The 22585-nt window shown below is 42.6% G+C and overlaps 1 protein-coding gene across 1 annotated transcript; it reads right to left on the bottom strand.

Moving 5' to 3' along the window:
* Nucleotides 1-3334: 3334 nt before the first annotated feature.
* Nucleotides 3335-20741, bottom strand: msra (methionine sulfoxide reductase A; the record flags this gene model as incomplete). The annotated part of the gene is given in 3 exon segments (XM_034197971.1): nt 3335-4425; nt 19435-19541; nt 20637-20741. Coding segments are annotated over 3 exon segments (383 nt in total), but the record flags the coding sequence as incomplete, so codon positions are not given.
* Nucleotides 20742-22585: the final 1844 nt, after the last annotated feature.

Here is a 22585-nt window from a genome sequence, read left to right as displayed (position 1 = left end):
ACATGGATGTTCAATAAGAACGAGGGACTCATCTAGAGACTCTGCACCGTGCTCTGACGCTGTTGCTTTATGCTTTATGAACGTGGACAACAGAGAAACATATTCTTCATGACCAAAGTTGGAATTGAAATAAAAAAGGAAAGTGAAACTTATGCTCGTCACCCTCTCCCTCCGGTCCACATTAATACAAATGATCCCAATACGTATGATTGTATGAACTATTAAAAGATCTTAAAATAAATACAAATGTATTTATTATAAACGTTAGTCCTTAACATCTATCACTGTGTACATCACCATTCAAACATCTTTTAAAAGTTGAACAACCCCACACAGCTCAGTGAAATGTTGACTTTATTTGATCATTTCAGTAAAAACTAACGTTCATATTTCTCTCTTTGATTATAATACTGATGAACGTTCAAAACAAAGCACTTTGGCAATTTACCACATACGTTTTAAAATGCTTAATAAGCACCGTAACTTTCATGATATAATTTCTCGGTCATAATCGGTTGTTTCCGTGAACGGCCGACTGTTGTGATGGCAAATGCTGCGGCTGCAATGCATTGTGGGGCAGCATTTTCTCCTCTCCTTTCGGTTAGGGAGGTCCAGTGGTGCCTAAGCTAAAGGAGGTTATAAAGGAAGTTTAAAACCTCCTTTCCTTTCATTTGGATAATTGGAACGGCACTTATCATGGCTGCCACTGAGGGACTTCCGGGTCATTTCACTCCGTTAAGGCCCTGTCACACTGTCCCGAAATTGACACCCGATGGACACACGAATATGGAATTGTGAATTTCGCACGAAGATGGCCCCGAACCACACACGAAGGCAACATTTACATTACATTTAAGACATACAACTGCAATGAAAGTACCAAAAACAATTGTGTTACAGTACTATGATACTGTACTGATATCTTCAGACTTTGTTCTTTACTTTATCCGTCGTTATATGTAGAAAATATTACGTTTTCTCCGTAATGTTGTTTCCATAACAACAACAACTTCCTGTCAACTGTCCTTCAAAATAATATATTATATCCTTTTTAGTTTCACAGAACACAAATTGGGTTATTTACATAATATATTTACATGATTTTGTTGTGCAATAAAACAACCCGATGGACACACGATAAAGGAATTCAAATTCGGCTGTGATCGTAGCAACATCGGGCCATTCGTGAGGGCATCTAAGCCATCGTATGACCGCCGGTGGAGTTTCTCAGGCTCCGGCAGCAACTTCGTGAGCGGTGGCAAAATCTTTGGCATGCCAAAAAATTGCCGAAGGACCTTGCGAAGGTTCATTTTCGTGTTGAATTCGTGTGTCAATTGTGCCCTTCGTAAGGCCATCGTGAGGGCATCTTGTTATCATCGGTGCCATCGGGCATTCGCCCCGATCAGAGTGAGGGCGAATGCCCGATGGCACCGATGATAACACGAAGATGACACGATTTGACAAGATGTCCTCACGAGTGCCTTACGAAGTTGCCGCTCACTAAGTTGCTGCCGGAGCCTGAGAAACTCCACCGGCGGTCATACGATGGCTTAAGATGCCCTCACGAATGGCCCGATGTTGCTACGATCACAGCCGAATTTGAACATTTCCTTTATCGTGTGTCCATCGGGTGTCAATTTCGGGACAGTGTGACAGGGCCTTTAGGAAGGTTCCTAAGCTAAATGGACTATTGGAACCCAACCATTGACTAACTAACAGGGGCCGTTTCTCAATCGCGAGTACACATGCTGCAGAGCAACTATTTCAAGTAGACTATACTACGTCATAGAGTGGCGCAGAATGCTGGGCATTTAACATGCATTTAAACAGTCCTTCGGCGCCACTCGATGACGTAGTATACTTGAAATAGTTGCTCTGCAGCAGTTTTACTTGCGATTGAGAAACGGCCAGTGAGTCCCCATTGACTTGCATAGAGCTCCCTGAACGCTGGTAATAGACGAGTTGGGATGGCGGAGAAATGCTCTCCGCAGACCCATTTAACATCTTGCCAAGGACAACAGTTGAAAATTAGCCTGCTGGCTAATACTGGCTCATTTACAGCAATGTGAATGAATGTGCACTGTCCTTTTAAATAAATAAACAAACAAACAAACCCATGCTCACAGCGTTATAAACATTTTTCTTACTAAATATCAAGCCATACTTATTGTTTTTAATTCGGCTGTGAGTGTTTCTGTGTGCTCAGGATGAGTTTCGCTTGTTCTAGCTGTATCGCCGACCCGTAAACCACACCAGTAAGCCAGCTCACTGAGCAGCGAGCCTCGCAACGTCCCGACCAATCAGAGCACACTGGGCTCACAGGGAGGGGGGGGGGGGGGGGTCAGGAGCTCCAACAAGCCGTTTAGGACAGAGAGTGAATACACATACTATACAGAGATGCTGTATGAGAAACCAATGTGAGTTTGGAACATTGCATAATATAAATCTATTTTAGTAGATCTCAACAATGGAATTATGATCAGTAGAAAAGGTCATGACATGGGACCTTTAAGTATTTTGTGGTCTACATTCTGGGGCTTTTCACCTTGACAAATATGTAAACACATTTTACTGAACTTTGAAAGGCTGATGCACATTCATTGTGGTGCGTAAGAGAAAAAAGCACATATACGTTTGGCTCCTAGACCATTATCTGGTCAAATATGAGGTGGATTTCACTTCTCTTGAATCAATTTACTCAAAACCAAACTGGTCATTGTTAAATATATTGAATATTTGCTCAGAATCTCCCAAATCAGCGGTGATATTTAGCTGGTGAGGTCCCTGTCCTGCAGTCTGCATCATGGAGGCCATCCAAAGCAGCAGAGATCCAAGATGGCGTTCTGCCATTTCCAAAAAGACCCATCTTTTCCTTCTCTTCATGGTGATGCCAAGCTTTGGAGGGCCTGGCACCAAACACGCTCTCCTGCTGCTGCTGGTGTGTGTGTGTGTGTGTGTGTGTGTGTGTGTGTGTGTGTGTGTGTGTGTGTGTGTGTGTGTGTGTGTGTGTGTGTGTGTGTGTGTGTGTGTGTGTGTGTGGTGTGTGTGTGTGTGTGTGTGTGTGTGTGTGTGTGTGTGTGTGTGTGTGTGTGTGTGTGTGTGTGTGTGTGTGTGTGTGTGTGTGTGTGTGTGTGTGTGTGTGTGTGTGTGTGTGTGTGTGTGTGTGTGTGTGTGTGTGTGTGTGTGCCATTAACACACACATACATGCATACAGGTCAACAGCGATGACAGATGAGTCACGGACCGGAATAATACTTTAGGCAAAAATTAGCGGCAGAAGGTCAAACTAAATCCTGCCCCCAAAACGCAAACACACCACAAAAAAAGCAAACACTGATATCTGAATATGTTTTTAATGAAATGTTCACTTTCTCCTGCAAACTCAGTAAGGGAAATGTGCAAAAAGGAAGCAAAAATATCTCTGAAATAACAGTCAAAGGTCACTTCATACCATATTAAGTGATCTGTAAGATATTCCTGAGGATCAATTATTGCGTTATTTCCTCACCTTCCATCAAAATAATACATTCAGTGTATAGATTTGAACAGCACTCAGGAAACAAAAGAAACATGTCGGATTTCATAAGCTTTTAATCTGTTTTATATAACAAGTAACCCGCATTAGTTTTAAGTTCAATATACAATAATCATCATTAATAAAGCAATCTGAGCAGGAAAGCAACGAGTTGTTTGGACTCTGAAACACATTAGTTTGATCGACGCATTCAGTGCGAAGATTGTGTAAGATGTTCACCACTTCTTTAACTTTATTTCATTAGACTACAAACACTATCATGTATCTAATACACAGAATTGCGTTGAGGTGTATTTTTGTGTAAAGCCTTTGCAAAGGAACCATGCTATAATGCACGCTTTATGCATCATCTTGAGGCACTGGGATTTTACTCATAGCAACGAGCTGAGGAGACTGACAGCCTTAATCAGCGTCTCCACTGCAGTGTATGTCGCTAGGTTACATCAGGCAGAAATCTGCATTGCAAAGACAGTTATTCTTTCAGCAAACTGAGATACAGCTTCAGAAAATCACTGCTTATTCCCAGAAAGATGAAGCATAGGGTTCGTATGGTCTTATACATTATACATGTTGGACTTAATGTTTCTTAATGCTTGTAAAAATTAAATGTGTATATGTTTAAAACTCATTGCGTATTTGATTCTGTAAAAAGAAAACTGAAGATCATTTCCTGGTTGCAGTCTTACTGAAGGAGATGGTTCATGGCTGCGATTGGCTATCTAGACCTTGCTCTTGATTCCTATTGGACAGGAGACTCCAGTCCCGCCCAGCCCACAGTATCCATCTGGGTTTTTGCTCAGGTACTGCTGGTGGTAATCCTCTGCGTAGTAGAATGGTTTTTCCTCGGCTATTTCTGTCGTTATTTCACCAAAACCTTCCTCTGTTAGTACCTGAAAGAAACAGCGACATAGACATAAGATAAATGAATTTAAAAGGACATAAGCTGGATAAAACAAATGGAGTTTTTGTAGCAGAAACAATGGAAGATGACTTTGGTGATCTCTGTGGGAATCAGAGAAGAAAATAGATTATTAGATAGTACAACAAATACATATGATGGGAAACTGTGTTTTAGTTCATCTCTACAATGTTGAAAAAACCCAAAAGTTGTGTTTTTCTATTCAAACTGCCATGATGTGAGGATTTTAAAGTGGACCTATCATGCTATATTTGAAACATATATTGTAGAGCCATACCTATATAAAACATATCTGTGAAGTTTTTTTTTCAAAATACCAAACAGATCCTGCATTTTAGCCATGCCTCATTTCGCTCTATTTGCTCTTTCCAGCCCTGTTTTTGAAAGGGCTGATTCTGCTTTTGTGGCAGACTACAGCGCCACCTACAGGCCTGACATATGTACTACAGCGTCTCCAGCGCTTTCGAGCGGTCTCTCATTCCCCTTATAGGTGGAGAGTTGCCCATATAGGCGGAGCACCCCTTTTCTGACATCAGAAAAATTCAAATAATAATCAGCCCCGTTTTTAGAGATTTGGGTACGGAGGAAAAGAGAGAGGGTTGTGTTTTCTGATACTTGGTGAGTTCCCTGACGCACCGGGACACATATTCATATATAAAAGACGTACAAAAGTGCATTTTGCAAGATAGGTCCCCTTTAAGTGAAAACAATGCAAATATCCATTGTTGAGCACTTGTATCATATTTTTCCTTTTTCATGTACCTGCTGTTTTTCTGCATTTAAGTTGTTGTTTTTTAAAACAACCCTAGACTTGCAACTGAACACATCTTATTAGGTTTCATACTGCATGATACTAATTGTCATCTCATTAAAAAACAGGAAGAAATGTGTCCGTGTTTATGCAGAAAATACACATATTCACAGTACAATCAGTTGGCAATGACACCTTCTCCTCCTTGTGATAAAAATAACTCAACCAGATGGCGTGTTGGTGAATTAAAAGACAAAGAGAAACATGAAAAGACACACACACACACACTCATAAAATGTCCTGTTGGAGGGGTGTTGCTGCTTTTTAGAAAGTGTGCCTGTTTACAACACAGCTTGATAATACCATGGGTGATGGAGGAGCTTCATTTGGTTTAGCCTTTTATCTGCAAAGCTGCCGATATTCCTCCGACAGACACCCGAAATCCTCTGAACTACAAGTACACCAGATGTATGGTAATCATCCTGCTGGTCACCCTAAATAATGTTAGAATCTTTCAGTCATTCAAACATCGTGTACACTTTTAGAAATCAGCAACGAGTGAGGTTCGAGTGAGGATCCAAGCACGAGTCTTATTTTATGTGAATGTTTTATTTACTGGCCGAGCGTTCAGGTTCAATATTTAATATCTGGGTGCTTCATTTGGTTTTGAGCTGCAGTACAATCACATAATCACAATCACAGTAATTAACAATTATATGTTAAAATGCAGCTTTTGCTAACTAACAGACATTGTTTGTATACTGCAATAATATTATGGGAGATTTTCAAAATGAAATGTGAAGTTATCTCACCTTTAATTGGTGAGAATGTGGTGTGAAAATATTACAATGAATCCTCGCTGACAGAGCTTGTAACAACGTATTTTTAAATTTTTAGTGTGACTTTAAATTAGCTTGTTCTTGCAACTTTATTCTAAATATCATAATTAAAGTCTTCCTGAAATATTATATCATTTTACTCTCATTCAATTATTACTTTATCCTCATATTAGTAAGAAATGATTCTCAGATTTCAAGCATACAACTTTATTTTCTGTTGTATTTCCAAATATTTTCCATTTATTAAGATATTTTGTGACATTTTTATCTCAAAATTATGAATTCATTTCTGTAATTTACGATTTAATTTTTTTTTTAAGACTTAAGAGTAATATGACTTTTTTTTTCTTCGAGATTATACTTTAAAGGTCCCCTATTATACTGTTTTTCATCAATATATTATAGGTCTCAGATATATACAGAACCTGTCTCTGATTGGCTGAAACACCAAACAGATCATTGCAGCATTACCCATAATCCCGTCTGTTTCAGCCCTGTTTAAAAAAGTGCTGATTCTCTGTCTGTTACTTTAGATGAAAATAAGGAGCCCCTCCCCACGCCCCTCTGAGAGAGATTTGGTTACAAAGAACACAATGGTGCTCTAGGAGGAGATTCAGGTGATAAGGTGGGAGGGGGGGGTACCTTGGTTGCTGATTGGCTAATGGTTACACAAGACAAAACATCGTTATGACATCACAAAGTGGCCAAAATCTGATCAGCTCATTTCAGACAGGTTTTTATAGAAATGGATCAAAAAGAGAGAGAATCTTTGTTCCTGAAACTTTCAGAGTCTCTTTACACAGAGGGGACACATGTTGATGTAGAAGAGACATGAAGAAGAGGGGACACATGTTGATGTAGAAGAGACATGAAGAAGAGGGGACACATGTTGATGTAGAAGAGACATGAAGAAGAGGGGACACATGTTGATGTAGAAGAGACATGAAGAAGAGGGGACACATGTTGATGTAGAAGAGACATGAAGAAGAGGGGACACATGTTGATGTAGAAGAGACGTGAAGAAGAGGGGACACATGTTGATGTAGAAGAGACATGAAGAAGAGGGGACACATGTTGATGTAGAAGAGACATGAAGAAGAGGGGACACATGTTGATGTAGAAGAGACATGAAGAAGAGGGGACACATGTTGATGTAGAAGAGACATGAAGAAGAGGGGACACATGTTGATGTAGAAGAGACATGAAGAAGAGGGGACACATGTTGATGTAGAAGAGACATGAAGAAGAGGGGACACATGTTGATGTAGAAGAGACATGAAGAAGAGGGGACACATGTTGATATAGAAGAGACATGAAGAAGAGGGGACACATGTTGATGTGGAAGAGACATGAAGAAGAGGGGACACATGTTGATGTAGAAGAGACATGAAGAAGTGGATTTTGCATAATAGGTGACCTGTAAATCTGGTTTTATATTCTTAATAACGTTTTTCCTGAAATATTATATTATTTTAATGTCATTAAACGATGACTTTGTTGTTATAATAGTAGTTGCTTTCTTTATATTCTCTCAATCTTAAAATATATTTTTAATTAATGTAGTCTTATTACTCAAATCTCCTGTAATGCCATTCTTGGAGCCTTTTCTGTACAGGATCTACTTTTTCTGTTACAGCTATCCATTATTGTGTCTCTAGTATACATGTATGACCAGGAGTTTGACATTTGAGTTGAATTACTTATGGCTAAAGGCTGTCAATGGTAGTGCAAATCTAAACACTCAGTTCAAAAGAGATAGACACAGGAAAGGAAAGCAGCGTAAATGCAAATTGCAATGTTTGAAGGTTGACTGCATTATTTTGCAGGCTTAATGTTAAATGGCTTGTTTTGAATGCACTCTCACTTTGAGAGGATTCAACTCCTGGGGGAAACACTAAAACACTCCGTTTTATTTTTAGTCCAAAGAAACAATCAGACTTAAAGTGGTGCTGGGTAATTTCACACATTGGTGCCTCTAATAGTTAGTGAGTGGTAATTGTTTGAAATCCATTTCAACTTTACTGACGTCAGCACTCGGAAGTTGTTCAAAAAGTTTTTAAGAAAAGTCACAAAAAGAGAGAAAAAGATCCAACGCTAGCTTTTAATGGACAGTGTTCGCTGCCTGCTGGTGGATGAATCACTTCCTGTACTGACACCAACATTTCCTTTGAGTGAGGGGTGGAGGTACTATCAGTGAGTCAGAAAGGGACTCCCTGTCGTAGCTGCACTTTTTGATTCACACTGGGAACTTATAAAGTATGCACATGTATGTACTGTGTATGGAACCTTCTAAACAGATGAGGTCAAATAAAGTATAAGAAAAAATACATAATTATACTATAGAATCTAGACACATGCATTTCCAAACATTCAATCTACCTACGCTGTAAATGTATTATCTCTTCGATTTACACACGACATCTATTGCACGTCTGTCCGTCCTGGGAGAGGGATCCCTCCTCTGTTGCTCTCCCTGAGGTTTCTCCCATGTTCCCTTTAAACCGTGGGTTTTCTCTGGAAGTTTTTCCTTGTACGATGTGAGGGTCTAAGGACAGAGGGTCTAAGGACAGAGGGTCTAAGGACAGAGGGTGTCGTATTGTCATACTGATATTCTGACAAACTGTGAAGTCCACTGAGACACATTTGTGATATTGGGCTATATAAATAAACATTGATTGATAATTACAGAACTAAACCATGGCACAAATACAGTTATACCAAAAGGTGCAGACATTAATTGCCTGCAAGAACACATTGTTATGCACAAATATTTCTTTTGGGATTGGTGTAAAAGGTTTAAATGTAAAAATAAATCATTAAATATTCAGTATTTTTTATTTATTTGGGATATTAAGGCTTTCCCCCGTAACTTTAGGTCTTACAGGTTTGACCCGTTCTTTTCTGGGTCTCCACTTTAATCCAATATAAGCTGTGAGTCCAATTTGCTGCAGCTGTTATCCTCTTTAAAAGAAACAACCTTTTAAAAAGCACCGTTCAAGCCTACAGAGGGGAGTATTTGATACAAAAATGAATGTGTTGGACTATTCTTGGCTCAAAATGTTGCGTACAGGCAGCTTGAGGCTAGAAAATGTGGGCCCTGTCATCAATCCAGCTACCTGTGAAACAGAAAATGGCTGCATTTTGTATAATGCTCGTCTATTGGCATTCTCCAACATCCCCCCTGCCCGTGTCCGTGTTTGAGTGTGTTTGTTTGGGCAGGTCCTGCTGCTGTGTGAGCAGCCTACTATAGATGCATAATTCACATCCATTCATTTGCATGTCAGAGAAGTAGATTTCTCATTTGAAATGCAAATACCTTGACTGCTCTGGTAAAGCAGGGAAAACGTGAGCAATACTGATAAGCACCCAGGAGACGGAGAGAGGAAAGGCAAGGAGGTGAAGCTGGCATGTTAGGAGCACAGGAGAGGGATTTCATAGACAAAGGAGGAGGAAGAAAGAAAAGAAAAGGAAAAGAGAAAGCATCTGTTTTGTGTTTAGAAGAAGATGAATGAACCATCATGAAAAGGAAATGTAGCCGGAGAGGTGCATCAAGAGGGAGCGAGATGCCAGAACAATGAGTACACACTGCTTTAGCACCCACAGAGCGAGCACACAGTATTACATAAAGCACACACACACAGTTTCCCACTTCCACCTGCCATTTTAGACGCAGTGCACACCCTAATGATGGGTAGGAGGCAAGAAAAGGGAGGCTCCTTTCATGCTGCAGACAACCGGCAGCCGCCTGAAAGGTAATTTTCTGCAGTGCTGTTGTACTTTATACACACACACACACACACACACACACACACACACACACCAAATTCCCCAATCACTCTGTGTGAACAATACAATCAAGCCAGGCAGCGTAGAGAACATCGTCAAAACCCTGACACCAAAGGATCCAGACTCTCCTCTCTCTTTTCACCGCTGCTGGCAGTTTTCCATCTTTGCTTGAGTCAAATGTGGCAAAAGAAAAGGCGTTATTTGACTCTGTGGATCAAGAGGGAGGATATAAAAAAATGCAGCAAGTGTCTGGGAGGCGTGTGCTGCGATGCATTTCACATGTCCAGCTGCTTGGAGGAGAGAGGAAGAGATGTAGCTGGAGTTAAAAGCAGAAGCTATTGTGGCTCCAGGGACCAAAAGAAAGACAAGGAGGAGGACTCCACTCAAGGTTTTTGGGGAGCACAGACTCAGAGTCGTTAATATTTTAAAGCCGGCGTTGCAAAATAAATGTACGAAGGACGAAAGCTGCATCCACACTCGACAGAGAGAAAAACAGCACTGAATTATTGACATGTCCTCTTGTTTCTTGGCACAAAGCTTTGTGTAAAACATCAGATAGAGCACTATATCAAAACAAACCCTTACAGTCAGCGTGTGTGTGTGTGTGTGTGTGTGTGTGTGTGTGTGTGTGTGTGTGTGTGTGTGTGTGTGTGTGGTGTATGTGTGTGTGTGTGTGTGTGTGTGTGTGTGTGTGTGTGTGTGTGTGGTGTGTGTGTGTGTGTGTGTGTGTGTGTGTGTGTGTGTGTGTGTGTGTGTGTGTGTGTGTGTGTGTGTGTGTGTGTGTGTGTGTGTGTGTGTGTGTGTGTGTGTGTGTGTGTGTGTGTGTGTGTGTGTGTGTGTGTGTGTGTGTGTCCGTTCGTTTTGCAACTGAAGCGTTTTTTGTGGAGGACAGATTTAAGGCCCAGATGGTTTGGCATGGAGTGTGTTTGCTGTAGGCCAACTGCTCTCACACACACATACAGAAAAACACACACACACTCTCACACACCCATGCACGCACACACAGATGGGAGAGGGTGGGGGAGACAATCTGGTGAGAGAAAAATAGGAAACAAAACCTAAAAAGATTGATAGAGAGATGTGGTGGTTAGATGAAGGGAATCTATCTATTGATCTGGCTTTCTACAGCTATGATTACAGGACACACACACACACACACACACACACACACACACACACACACACACACACACACACACACACAGCTACTGTTTGTCTCTCTGCATTAACAAAATCACAAACGATAATGGACAATGTTGTAGTAAATGTGATCCTTATTCAAAAAGGTAGACAGACATTTTATTCACTGAATAAATGTCTTAAGATCTACACTAAAAACTGAAATGTACTTATTACACCTAACGTACAAAAAATAAAAACCTATCTTTTAGTCTTTATCTCAGTAATATTCACCTCAGGGTGACACAATATAACTCACTGGGTTGGCAATAGCAGGTCATAATAGGTACATCCTCTGAGGAGCAGCACTGAGCTCAGCATATGTTATACATCTACCACACCGAGCCAATTTTCGGCGTCGATAGATGTCGATAGATGGCCAAGACGCAGGAGACGTGAGGCGGTGTCAGTTTGGTGTGTAAGAGGCTTTAGGCGCGTTCACACCCGAGTACTTTTCCGGTTTAGTTCCGATAGTTCCTGGGATTTTGCGTTCACACCAAAAAGAGAAATTAGTTCAGAGAACTTTTCCCCCACTTTTAGTGCTGCTAGAGAGCAGGTACTTTCCTGGGAGAAAAAAGTTCCAATTTCTGATTGGCTGGGCGAATTACAAACCACGCCCCGTAAAACTCTGAAAAGTTTTGTGAAGCCGCCATTGTATTTGCTGGCATTAGCATTATTAGCATTAGCATTATTAGCATTATTAGCATTATTAGCATTAGCACCAACGCAGAGAGACTAACTTATGGCAACACAAAATAAAACATGGGAGCGGTGGAGATGAGGAGGTGTCGGCGTTCTGGCGATTTACTCGGAAGGCTTCAGTAGAAGCTGCTGGGAGTCCCAGCAGCTTCTACTGAAGCCAGTCCCCAACTCCGGGGACTTCCGGCCGGGGACTTCGGGTGGCAGTATACATTACATTACATTACATTGCATTTAGCTGACGCTTTTATCCAAAGCGACTTACAATAAGTACATTCGACCAGGAAGATACAACCTTGAAGAAAACAGAATCATAAAGTACATCAGGTTTCATAGAGCCAAACATTTCAAGTGCTACTCCATTGGCTTTAGGTAAGCCAGTCCTTTATTAGTATAAAAGTGCTTCGTTAATAGTTCTAACGCTCGAAGTGGAGTCGAAAGAGATGAGTTTTCAGTTTGCGCCGGAAGATGTGCAAGCTATCTGCCGTCCTGATGTCAATGGGGAGCTCATTCCACCATCTTGGAGCCAGGACAGCAAACCCACGTGTTTTCGCCGATGGGAACTTGGGTCCCCCTCGCAGCGAGGGCGCAACGAGTCGTTTGGCTGATGCAGAGCGTAGTGCACGCGCTGGGGTGTACGGTTTAACCATGTCCTGGATGTAGGAAGGGCCAGATCCATTCGCAGCATGGTAAGCAAGTACCAGTGTCTTGAAGTGGATTCTAGCAGTTACCGGAAGCCAGTGAAGGCAGCGGAGGAGCGGAGTGGTGTGGGAGAATTTAGGAAGGTTGAAGACCAGGCGAGCCGCTGCATTCTGGATGAGCTGCAGAGGTCGGATGGCACATGCAGGTAGACCAACCAGGAGGGAGTTGCAGTAGTCTAGGCGTGAGATGACGAGAGCCTGGACCAGAACCTGAGTCGCTTTCTGAGTCAGCTGGGGACGTATCTTCCTGATGTTGTAAAGCGTGTATCTGCAGCAACGGGTTGTAGCAGCGATGTTTGCAGTGAAGGACAGTTTGTTATCTAGGGTCACACCCAGATTCCTTGCAGTCTGAGTCGGGGAAACAACTGAGGTGCCGATGTTGATTGTTAGGTCAAGAGTGGGACAATCTTTTCCCGGGAGGAAGAGCAGCTCAGTCTTGTCAAGGTTGAGCTTGATGTGGTGAGCAGACATCCACTGAGAGATGTCAGCTAGACAAGCAGAGATGCGTGCAACGACCTGGGTCTCTGAGCGGGGAAAGGACAGAATTAATTGGGTGTCGTCAGCGTAGCAGTGGTAAGAAAAACCATGCGGGCTAATGACTGATCCGAGCGAGTTTGTGTACACGGAGAAGAGGAGGGGACCAAGAACAGAGCCCTGAGGGACCCCCGTAGTTAATTGACAAGGGTCGGACTCAGACCCTCTCCAAGTCACCCTGTAGGTACGGTCTTTCAGGTATGAGGTGAGGAGGGAAAGTGCAGAGCCTGAAACTCCAAGTTTTTGGAGAGTGCGAAGGAGGATCTGATGATTCACTGTGTCGAATGCGGCAGACAGGTCCAATAGGATGATGACAGAGGAGAGGGATGCAGTTTTGGCAGTGTGCAGTTCCTCCGTGACAGCAATGAGAGCAGTTTCTGTGGAGTGACCTGCCTTGAAACCAGACTGGTGCGGATCCAGAAGGTTGTTCTGATTGAGATAACAGGAGAGTTGTTTAAAGACAGCGCGTTCAAGTGATTTAGACAGGAACGGGAGGAGAGAGACAGGCCTGTAGTTTATAACATCAGACGGGTTGAGAGTGGGTTTCTTAGGAGAGGGTTTACTCTTGCCTCCTTGAGACTGTTTGGAAAGTGACCAGAAGTTAGAGAAGTGTTGATGAAATGGGAGAGAAACGGTAGAATATCAGGAGCGATAGTCTGAAGGAGGTTTGAAGGGATAGGGTCCAGAGGACAGGTGGTAAGGCGGGCAGAGGTAATGAGGGTAAGAACCTCACTTGGAGAGAGAGGGGAGAAGGAGGTCAGTGTGTGGGTGGAAGGAGGGTCTGGTGACCCAGCGGTGAGTAAAGGTGAGTCAGAAAAAGAAGAGCGAATATCATCAACCTTTTTTTCAAAGTGGGTAACAAAGTCGCTTGACAGAAGTGAGGAGGGGGGGAGGGGCTTTTGGAGGGTCCAAGAGGGTGGAGAAGATGGAAAATAGTTTTTTAGGATTGGAATAGGAAGATTGGATCTTATCTTGAAAGAAAGTGCTTTTTGCCTGAGAGATCGAAGCAGAGAAAGAGGAGAGGAGAGCTTGATAGGTTAGGAGGTCGTCACGGTGTTTGGATTTCCACCATTTCTGCTCTGCTGCCCTAAGGACGGTTCTATTAGCACGCAGTGCATCATTTAGCCAGGGAGCAGGAGGGGACTGACGAGCCTGCCGAGATGTGAGAGGACAGAGCGAGTCCAGAGAGGATGAGAGAGTAGAGAGGAGAGTTTCTGCAGCAGAGTTTGGAGGCAGGAGATGGAACGAATCAGAGGAAGGGAGGGCTGAGAGCACCGACGAGGCAAAGGTAGAGGGGGAGAGGGAGCGAAGGTTACGGCGGACAAGTGCAGGATGGGAAGAGATTAGTTTGTTATGTTTGGAAAGGGATAGAGAGAATGAAATGAAGAAGTGATCGGATGTGTGGAGCGGGTTTACAGAGAGGTTAGAAGTAGCGCAGTTCCTTGAGAATATGAGATCAAGGACATTGCCAGCTTTATGAGTCGGTGGGGACGGAGACAGTGAGAAAGCAAAGGTGGTTAACAGAGATGTTAGTTTGTCTATCTTCCCCGTCTGGAGGTTGAAGTCTCCGAGAAGTACAGCGGGAGGGCCAGTTTCAGGGATGAGTGAGAGGAGATTATCTAATTCCTCCAAGAAGTCCTCCAAGGCGCCTGGTGGACGGTAGAGAACAACAATGGTTAACTGTATAGGATGGGTTACTGTGACGGCATGGAATTCAAAGGTGGAAGGAGTGAAGTTAGGTAGCTTGAAGAGGGAAAAGCTCCATTTGGGAGATAGCAGGAGACCAGTGCCACCTCCTCTGCCAGTGGGTCTGGGTGTATGGGAGAAGGAATATGCAGTGGAGAGAGCTGCTGGGGTGGATGTGTTGGATGGAGTAATCCAGGCCTCAGTGAGAGCAAGGAAATCCAGAGACTGCAGGGAGGCGTAGCCAGAGATGAAGTCAGCCTTAGGAACAGCTGACTGGCAGTTCCACAGGCCACCTGAAACTAGATGTTGGATCTCAGTGGAGCATGTGGGATAGACGAGAGCAGGCCGGTTATATCGATTAGGAGATACACGCCGTGAAGTTTTTTGCAGCCTGCCAGTAAACCCAAAGCAGAAGAAGAAGAAGTGACGTCAGCGGCTTAATTTGCCTAATCTTCCCTCAGGGAGTTATTCCGGTGTGAACGCGATCGGCTCTTTAGTTCCATGGGGGAACTAAGTGCTGGGAACTAAGTACGGCAAAGTACTTGGTGTGAAAGCGGCTCTTGTCTCAAAGTAGAAATGTTGATGTACAGTGAAGCTGTTTCCAGAACATAAAGCAAAGTGTCTCACCTTGCATTGTTCCTACAGATTTTAAAATTGGACTGTTTTTAGTTGTACAAAAATGGCCAAAAGCTCACGATGAATAAAACTAAACCGTGTCCTTGTGTTTGTGTTGAGCAAAGCCTTTGACTAATTCAAAAACTCCCTATACTGTAAACCCAATTTATTTCTGATACATCCAATCTCTAATCTTAAATGCAAGTCTAAAAGCATCATATAAAAAACTCTGAAAAGGAACTCTTGAAGACCCCGTGTTGAAGACCCCGTGTTGAAGACCCTGTGTTGAAGACCCCGTGTTGAAGACCCCGTGTTGAAGACCCGTGATTTACTGCGACGTCATCTGCTGAAAGGTCACCTCAACTACTGGGATTCATCCTCTGAGGACTAAAGAAACTCACAGCAAAGAAAATCAAGACGTGCATTAGCAAAATCCTGTCTGCCGTCGTGAAGGTCAATCCTCTTGGGAGCACGAGTGTGTTCAGAGAATTTCACAGCACATTACTGTTTAGATTTTGAAAGATACCTTAGTTCTGCATTTTTGTTTCCCAATGATACACTCTTCCGAGATCGCACAGCCGATGCGACACAACAACACATTTCATCACAACTCAAGCGGGAACAAAAGCACACTTCCTCACGTCAGCTACATCTCAAGTTGATGTCCACTGAGTGGGCCCGGAAACATCCTGCACACATAACGAAATGCATCAACCTCATTATACATTAGCTGAACATGTAGATACTTTTGGGGCACGAGCTGCAGCTCTATGGGAAATCAGTGTAAGAGAAAACGGTCTCTTTTCTTTGCTATCATGATGTTTTTAACTCATTCTGTGAATGTGCCGTCTCGTCTGAATGAACCCTTAAAGAACATTAGCGTTAAATAAGGAGGGGCTGCCCTAGCATTTTGTTGTTGTTACCAGTTTGTGACCGGGCACCTCTCGGTCAGAGATAGTTATTGTTGTGGGACACCTGGAACACATCCTTCTCGGGGTGTAGATGACCTCGAGCCATAAGCGACAACAACTGTGATTCAGTGTCCTCAGCTATTTAGTCTATCTAATGAAGAATGTTGATTATTACTCTCTGAACTGGTTCAAACCTGGAGCTACAGGAGGCTCTTCAGAATTGATGGTGGCATCTCAACCGTGTGGTCAAACCGTGGCCCGTAACATGTCTTGTGAATTCTCCGGCCGAAGCTCCAAATAAACTGTCAGTGTTTGCCATCAAAGCTCCAGCTCTCCTCGTGTCTCTCTGAGTCCTGTCTCCATGAAAGCTCCAGCTCTCCTCGTGTCTCTCTGAGTCCTGACTCCATCAAAGCTCCAGCTCTCCTCGTGTGTCTCTGAGTCCTGACTCCATCAAAGCTCCAGCTCTCCTCGTGTGTCTCTGAGTCCTGACTCCATCAAAGCTCCAGCTCTCCTCGTCTCTCTCTTGCGGCTTTCACACCAGCGCTTTTCCCTTTCTAGCTCCGAGCTAGAGCTTTTCTGGTTCAGCTCCGGTTTCCCTTTTCTGCTCCCGCTCTGTTCACACCGCCCAGCACCCGACTGGTGCTGCCGCTGCTGCGTCATGACGTCACTGTTTACATCGCTGATTTGGTCCCCAACGGCGTTACGGCGCTCACAACAACAACGGGGAACTGCGTCGGGTCGATGATCGTGTTGCTTTTAATCACACGAAGCCAGAATAAATTGAATAACGACTTCTCCAACCTTATACTTTGCTCCAGAGTGCCGTGGTTCATTGTTTATTAATGTATTTCTGTGGCATTTACCGACCGCTACAGTGTTGGCTGCTCTTCCACGGGAGTTTATTCTCCCGTTAGCTCCCGGTTAGCTCACATTGCAGCGGCCGCTCTAAAGTATTCACTGTCCGACTCACACAAGCAGCTGATACGTATCCCCAGTTCCCCTTAGCCTAAGTGAATGTGTGTCAGTCTGAATTGACACTGTTTGGTATCACAACGCTGTTATGAAAGTTTCTCTGGTATAAAATGGGTGATGTTAGCATAGCAACCGAAGCTAAACTGACTACTTGCTATGGCTATCCTATTGTGGCATAAACCGTTTTCTACAGGCACATTTTACCGGCGTATTTTTATTATGATTCTACTTGTGATAGTCGGACACGACAACCTGTGCAGCCCATGTATTGATTCCATCCGATAGCTGCTATAAAACAAAACGTCTGCCTCTCTCCACAATGATCAATAACAGAGAACGGATGGTCAAAGTAAGGTACAAATAAACAGAATCACACGAAGCCTGGTTAGTGTTGCCTGACTTTATAAAGTGTGTTTATAAGCACTACTGCTTGTAGGCAGGCATGACAGTCGACCCATGTTCAGGGGAGGAGGGTTTAGTTTCCTGCACGCCTCGACGTAAGAGAGACGTAAGCGACGCCACCTCTTAGCTCCGAAGCTCTTGCCTCTAGTCTAGACCGACAATTTTTTGGAGCTGGAAGTGAACCCGATTCCGGAGCTAAGAGCCGGCGCCGCTGCGGTGTGAAAAGGAAAAACCGGCGCTTTTCAGGCTCCAGCTCTGAGCCGGAGCTGAAAAAGCGCTGGTGTGAAAGGGGCATGAGTCCTGACTCCATCAAAGCTCCAGCTCTCCTCGTGTCTCTCTGAGTCCTGACTCCCATTGCTTCAGAAGTTCCCCCCACAAATACTACATGTCATGTTAACATCTTGATACATGAGGGAAGTGTGACATATTCTCTGTACGATGTCAGTATTGTAAGATGTATTTTTAAAGAGATCCTATTATGCTTTTTGGGATGTTCCCTTTCCTGTAGTGTGTTATATCTGGTCTGCAAAGGCTAATCTTATCTTATTAAAACTGAAAGCATCCTTACAATCTCCAAATGATGCAACTTGTCTACAGAAAACTACAATAGTGCTTTCTCGTTACACATCAAATTCAAAAGCTTGAAACTTCAGCAGTGAAGGAGAAACAAAGAGAGACTTTAAGAGACAAATCCTGACAAAAGAAACAAGGTTTTTAGACAAAAGAAAGGGGCAGGAACAGGAGAAAGAAAAGGACTCGAATGAAGACGAGACCAGCGTAGAAAAGAAAAGAGTAACCTCCTCCTCCTCCTCTTTGTCAGTTTCCATGGCAACAAGCCCTGTTGGTGGGATAGAGGATGCAGAAGTCTCAGCAGGAGAGAGTTCAACAGAGGGTGTGTGTGTGTGGGGAGAGAGAGATGAGAGAGAGAGAGGAGAGAGAGAGAGAGAGAGAGGAGAGAGAGAGAGAGAGAGAGAGAGAGAGAGAGAGAGAGAGAGAGAAGAGAGAGAGAGAGAGAGAGAAGAGAGAGAGAGAGAGAGAGAGAGAGATTTCAAGGCATATGGACGTACAGTATATGACAAATGTTACATGCGTACAGGCAGCAGACGGGGCAGCTGGAAATGGAGTCCAATACAAAAAAACAAGGTAGTGCTTGGGAAGAATATATAGAGAACAGAATGGAGGGTGAGAAAAGACAGGATCATTTGCTAACCTCTAAGGATTAAAGGGATGCTTTGAAGCGGGGTTGAATGCGGTTATTATCCATAGTCAGTGAATGGAAACAGGAAGTGTGTCAGAGTATCAGCTGGAAGTAAATCACTGTGAGGCTGTGGACATGATCAACAGCATAACATATTAAAGTCACCTGAAATAAGGTACAAGGGTAAACAGTCATTTGAAACTTCACAGACAATGGATGTTGCTGGCCTAACGCTGCACAACATAGCTTCGTTTCTTTGTGTGACTTGGTACATGAAACAGCTTTATCGCACCAACGCCACACAGAAACAATGAAAACCCAACTTATTGAGGCAGAGGATGATGAGAAACTCCATATTCTGCAAGGTTACATTTGTTGTGGAGTCTCGTAGCTTTGCAGAGAGCATAGAGACCGCCTCCGATACCTGACAGAAAGTCTGACCGCAATGTAGAGGGATGGAAATATTCTTATTATCGCTTACACTTAAACTGATATGGATTTTGTTTAGGGTAGCAAGAATGCATTTTACTGCCCCGTCCACAGCAGTACGTAGCCTAGCATCCTTTCTGATACTTCTGCCTGTTTCTCCAAACTGGGGTTGTGCTGACTGCTATCTACTGTAAGCACTATGGATGTGCCTCACACAACTCCACTTTAAAACCTCTTCATTATTCTGATAATGCTGATAGGTGGATGGATGCGAGTACCTTCTGGTATTGATCTTTGGAGGCCAACGCTTCCTCGAGGTGCTGCTTTGTTTCCACGTAGATGCTGAGCGGTACTTCCGTCCCTACGTCGTTCCCCTGTCTCATCCCTACACACACACACACACACACACACACACACACACACCACACACACACACGTTCAAATCAAGATTTCCAGGATTTCAGCTGACATGATGTGCCTTTGTCCTCATATCTTATCTCAGGCAAAATAACATCATCTGAAAACAACAGCCGACAGCATTTTCCATAAAAAGACTTGTCTATCTTGATGTAACCTGAATGCTGTTTATTTTATTATTTCAATGTCAGCTTATAGGTTGTAGCCACTCTCATTGATCTGGCTCTAGAGATATCAAACATGTGTCATATGTGTGTTACAGAGTATAAATCCTTATGAATGCTTGACTTTTGATCGTATGCACCTATAGGTCTGTTGATCATGTGCAGCCTATGGGTCAAAATTAATTTTTATTTTATTTTATGTATTTGTTCTGTCTTTGTATACATGTATGTATGTATGTACGTGTATGTATGTGCATGTGTACATGTGTGTGGGTATGTACACACATGTATGTGTATATACATATGTGAGTATATGGGTACATGTATTACTGTTACTATTCTTTATTCCCTTATCTATACATTTTCTTTTAATATTATCTTCTACATTACTTTACTTTACTATACATGTATCTATTTTATTTAGGTTAGTTTATTTAATTTACTAGCTAGGACCGGGAGGGGGGGGAAAGGGAAAACGATATATATATATTGACTGTATACATGTAAACTCATTGTGCCTGACTCAATAAAAACATTTTTTCACATTTGAGTGTATGACACTAACGACAGGACAGTGCTGACAATCATTCTTATCAGCTTGCTTGCAGACATTTACCATTCAAACATTTTGTCGTTCTAAATTTGATTTTAAATGTTAACTCTTACACTATAAGCTATAGCTGCTCATCCAAAGTGCTCCAAGAAGTAAGACTTGTTGTGGATATTTATTGGTGTTTACAGAAGAAAATATATGCTGGATATGAGGGTCCTAAATAGTATGCATACAGTTTTTTTCCAAGTCTTCTTTCTTTCAGGCACATTTCAAACTGTTTATCAATGAAATCTCCTAATCTTCTGAAAAGGTTTAGTTATGAGTGTATAAGTGTCTGAGTTCCTACCTTGAGTTGGGTTGTGGCTTTCCCAGAACACTTTGAGCAGGTTGGAGAAGCTGATCTTCTCTGGGTGGAAGACGACTCTCACCACCTCACCGTGACCCGTCTTGCCTGCAGAATATGAGCAGTATTATCCTGCAGTTGACAAAACTTAAGGTCCACTTATAGTGCTTCTTTTTTCCTCTCATGCTCACCTCCTCATTTGACAAGGTTTATTTAATTGTCTTGAAACTGTCAAAGTTAGTAATACATTACATGACATTTGTTGGACGCTTTTATCCAAAGCGACTTACATACATTCAGTACTTGTGGACAATCCTACAGGAGCAATTTGGGGTGAAGTGTCTCAGGGACACAACGACATGCTGAATGCAGTGGGACTCGAACTTGCTAAACCCCTGATTTGAAGTCCAGCACACTACCCACTGAGCCACAGCCTCCCCTATGGTTAAATAAAGGTACAAAAGCTCCTAAAATAAGTGCAGCTTGAGTGAAACCAGTCCTACTGATTCCAAGGTCAGGAAGAATTTATGAAACTTTGTCAAATTATTTTTCCGTGTTTTAATTAAAGGTCAGCTATCATGATATCTTTAGGCAACTAGCATAGGTCTCAGATATATACAAATATATTAAAACATGTCTATGAAGTGTTTTGCTCAAAATACCAAACAGATCACCCTTCTAGCCATGCCTCATATCCCTCTCTTTCACTTCCTGTTTCAAAAGTGCTGATTTGGGTATAAAGCTTTAAAAAAAGGAGGGGTCTGAGCTCATGCGGCACCCGGCAGCTACTGGCTAAACTAAATGCTGCCGTGATGAAACACCATATCATGGATTATCAAGGATTCTCTCTGAAACAGTTTGGAGCTCAAAGGCTTCTCTCTTGCCGGTTATACCACAAGGTGAGTTTCCTTTTTACTTCCTGCTTCTTCACACACATGCTCTCCAGTACAGGTTAGCTCTGAGTGTTAGCGATGCTAATGTAAACACCGACCATATTACGTCCAAAACAGTCGGGCATTGTTTCTGATAGCAACGTTTCTGATTGGGCCGTGGGTCCACATTTCAGATGTTACGTCATATCGGACGCAAATCTGGATCAGCTCCGTTGCTCCCCGTTTTTAAAGATTTGGGTATGGAGGAAAAGAGAGAGGGTTTTATTTTCTGACACTGCGTGAGTTCCCCGACACACCGGGGACACATAGTTATAAAAGACATCACAAAGTGCATTTTGCATGATAGGTCCCCTTTAAATATTTTTGGATTCATTAAAACATTTAAGTAATACTTTTATTTGTAGACCTTCTTGGAAAATGCTGCTACGTTTTCCCCCTGGGTGTGTACTTGATTATTAAATAATTCATGTGTGCTTTTTCCCTTTATGTAATATATAAGTCTCATACAGCCTACAGACAGCAGCTGATGGTAATGAGTGTGACCCATTACGCTGCTCCTCATCTTCTTCCTGTCTCTCATTTCCCCTCCACTCCTCTCCTGTCTCTCTCTCTGTTTTATTACTTTTTTAATATCAGGAGTTATGGATTCCTACCGGTAGATATTGGCGACGAGACAGAGCAAACGGTCAATATTAAATGAATGCCTCTGCATGACGATCTCCCAGGAATAAATTCATCTCGAACAAGACGGGAAATAAAGTAATGGCTGGAACCAGAGTGGAGAGTTGTTGTCCACTAGAATGATCTCATATACTCATTATGTCACATATATATATATATAGAGTTGTGAGTTAAGACAATTATTTACAAACACACACATAAATGATATTACAGTGCTCGACTGTAAGTTTACTAACGCATATTTTTAACATATTTGTACTGAATGTTATTATATTTAATTTCAATGCTAAATATATACATTTACTACACATTTCAAAGGGAAGTATATCGTAACTTTTTACTGGCATTTTTTTTATACTTATAGTTATTTAATACAAT

The sequence above is a fragment of the Gymnodraco acuticeps genome, unplaced genomic scaffold (genome assembly GCF_902827175.1).
Source record: "Gymnodraco acuticeps unplaced genomic scaffold, fGymAcu1.1, whole genome shotgun sequence".
NCBI classification, from domain to species: Eukaryota; Metazoa; Chordata; class Actinopteri; order Perciformes; family Bathydraconidae; genus Gymnodraco; species Gymnodraco acuticeps.
The sequence above is the reverse complement of the archived record's forward strand: the minus strand, read 5'-3'. Positions and strand labels throughout refer to the sequence as shown.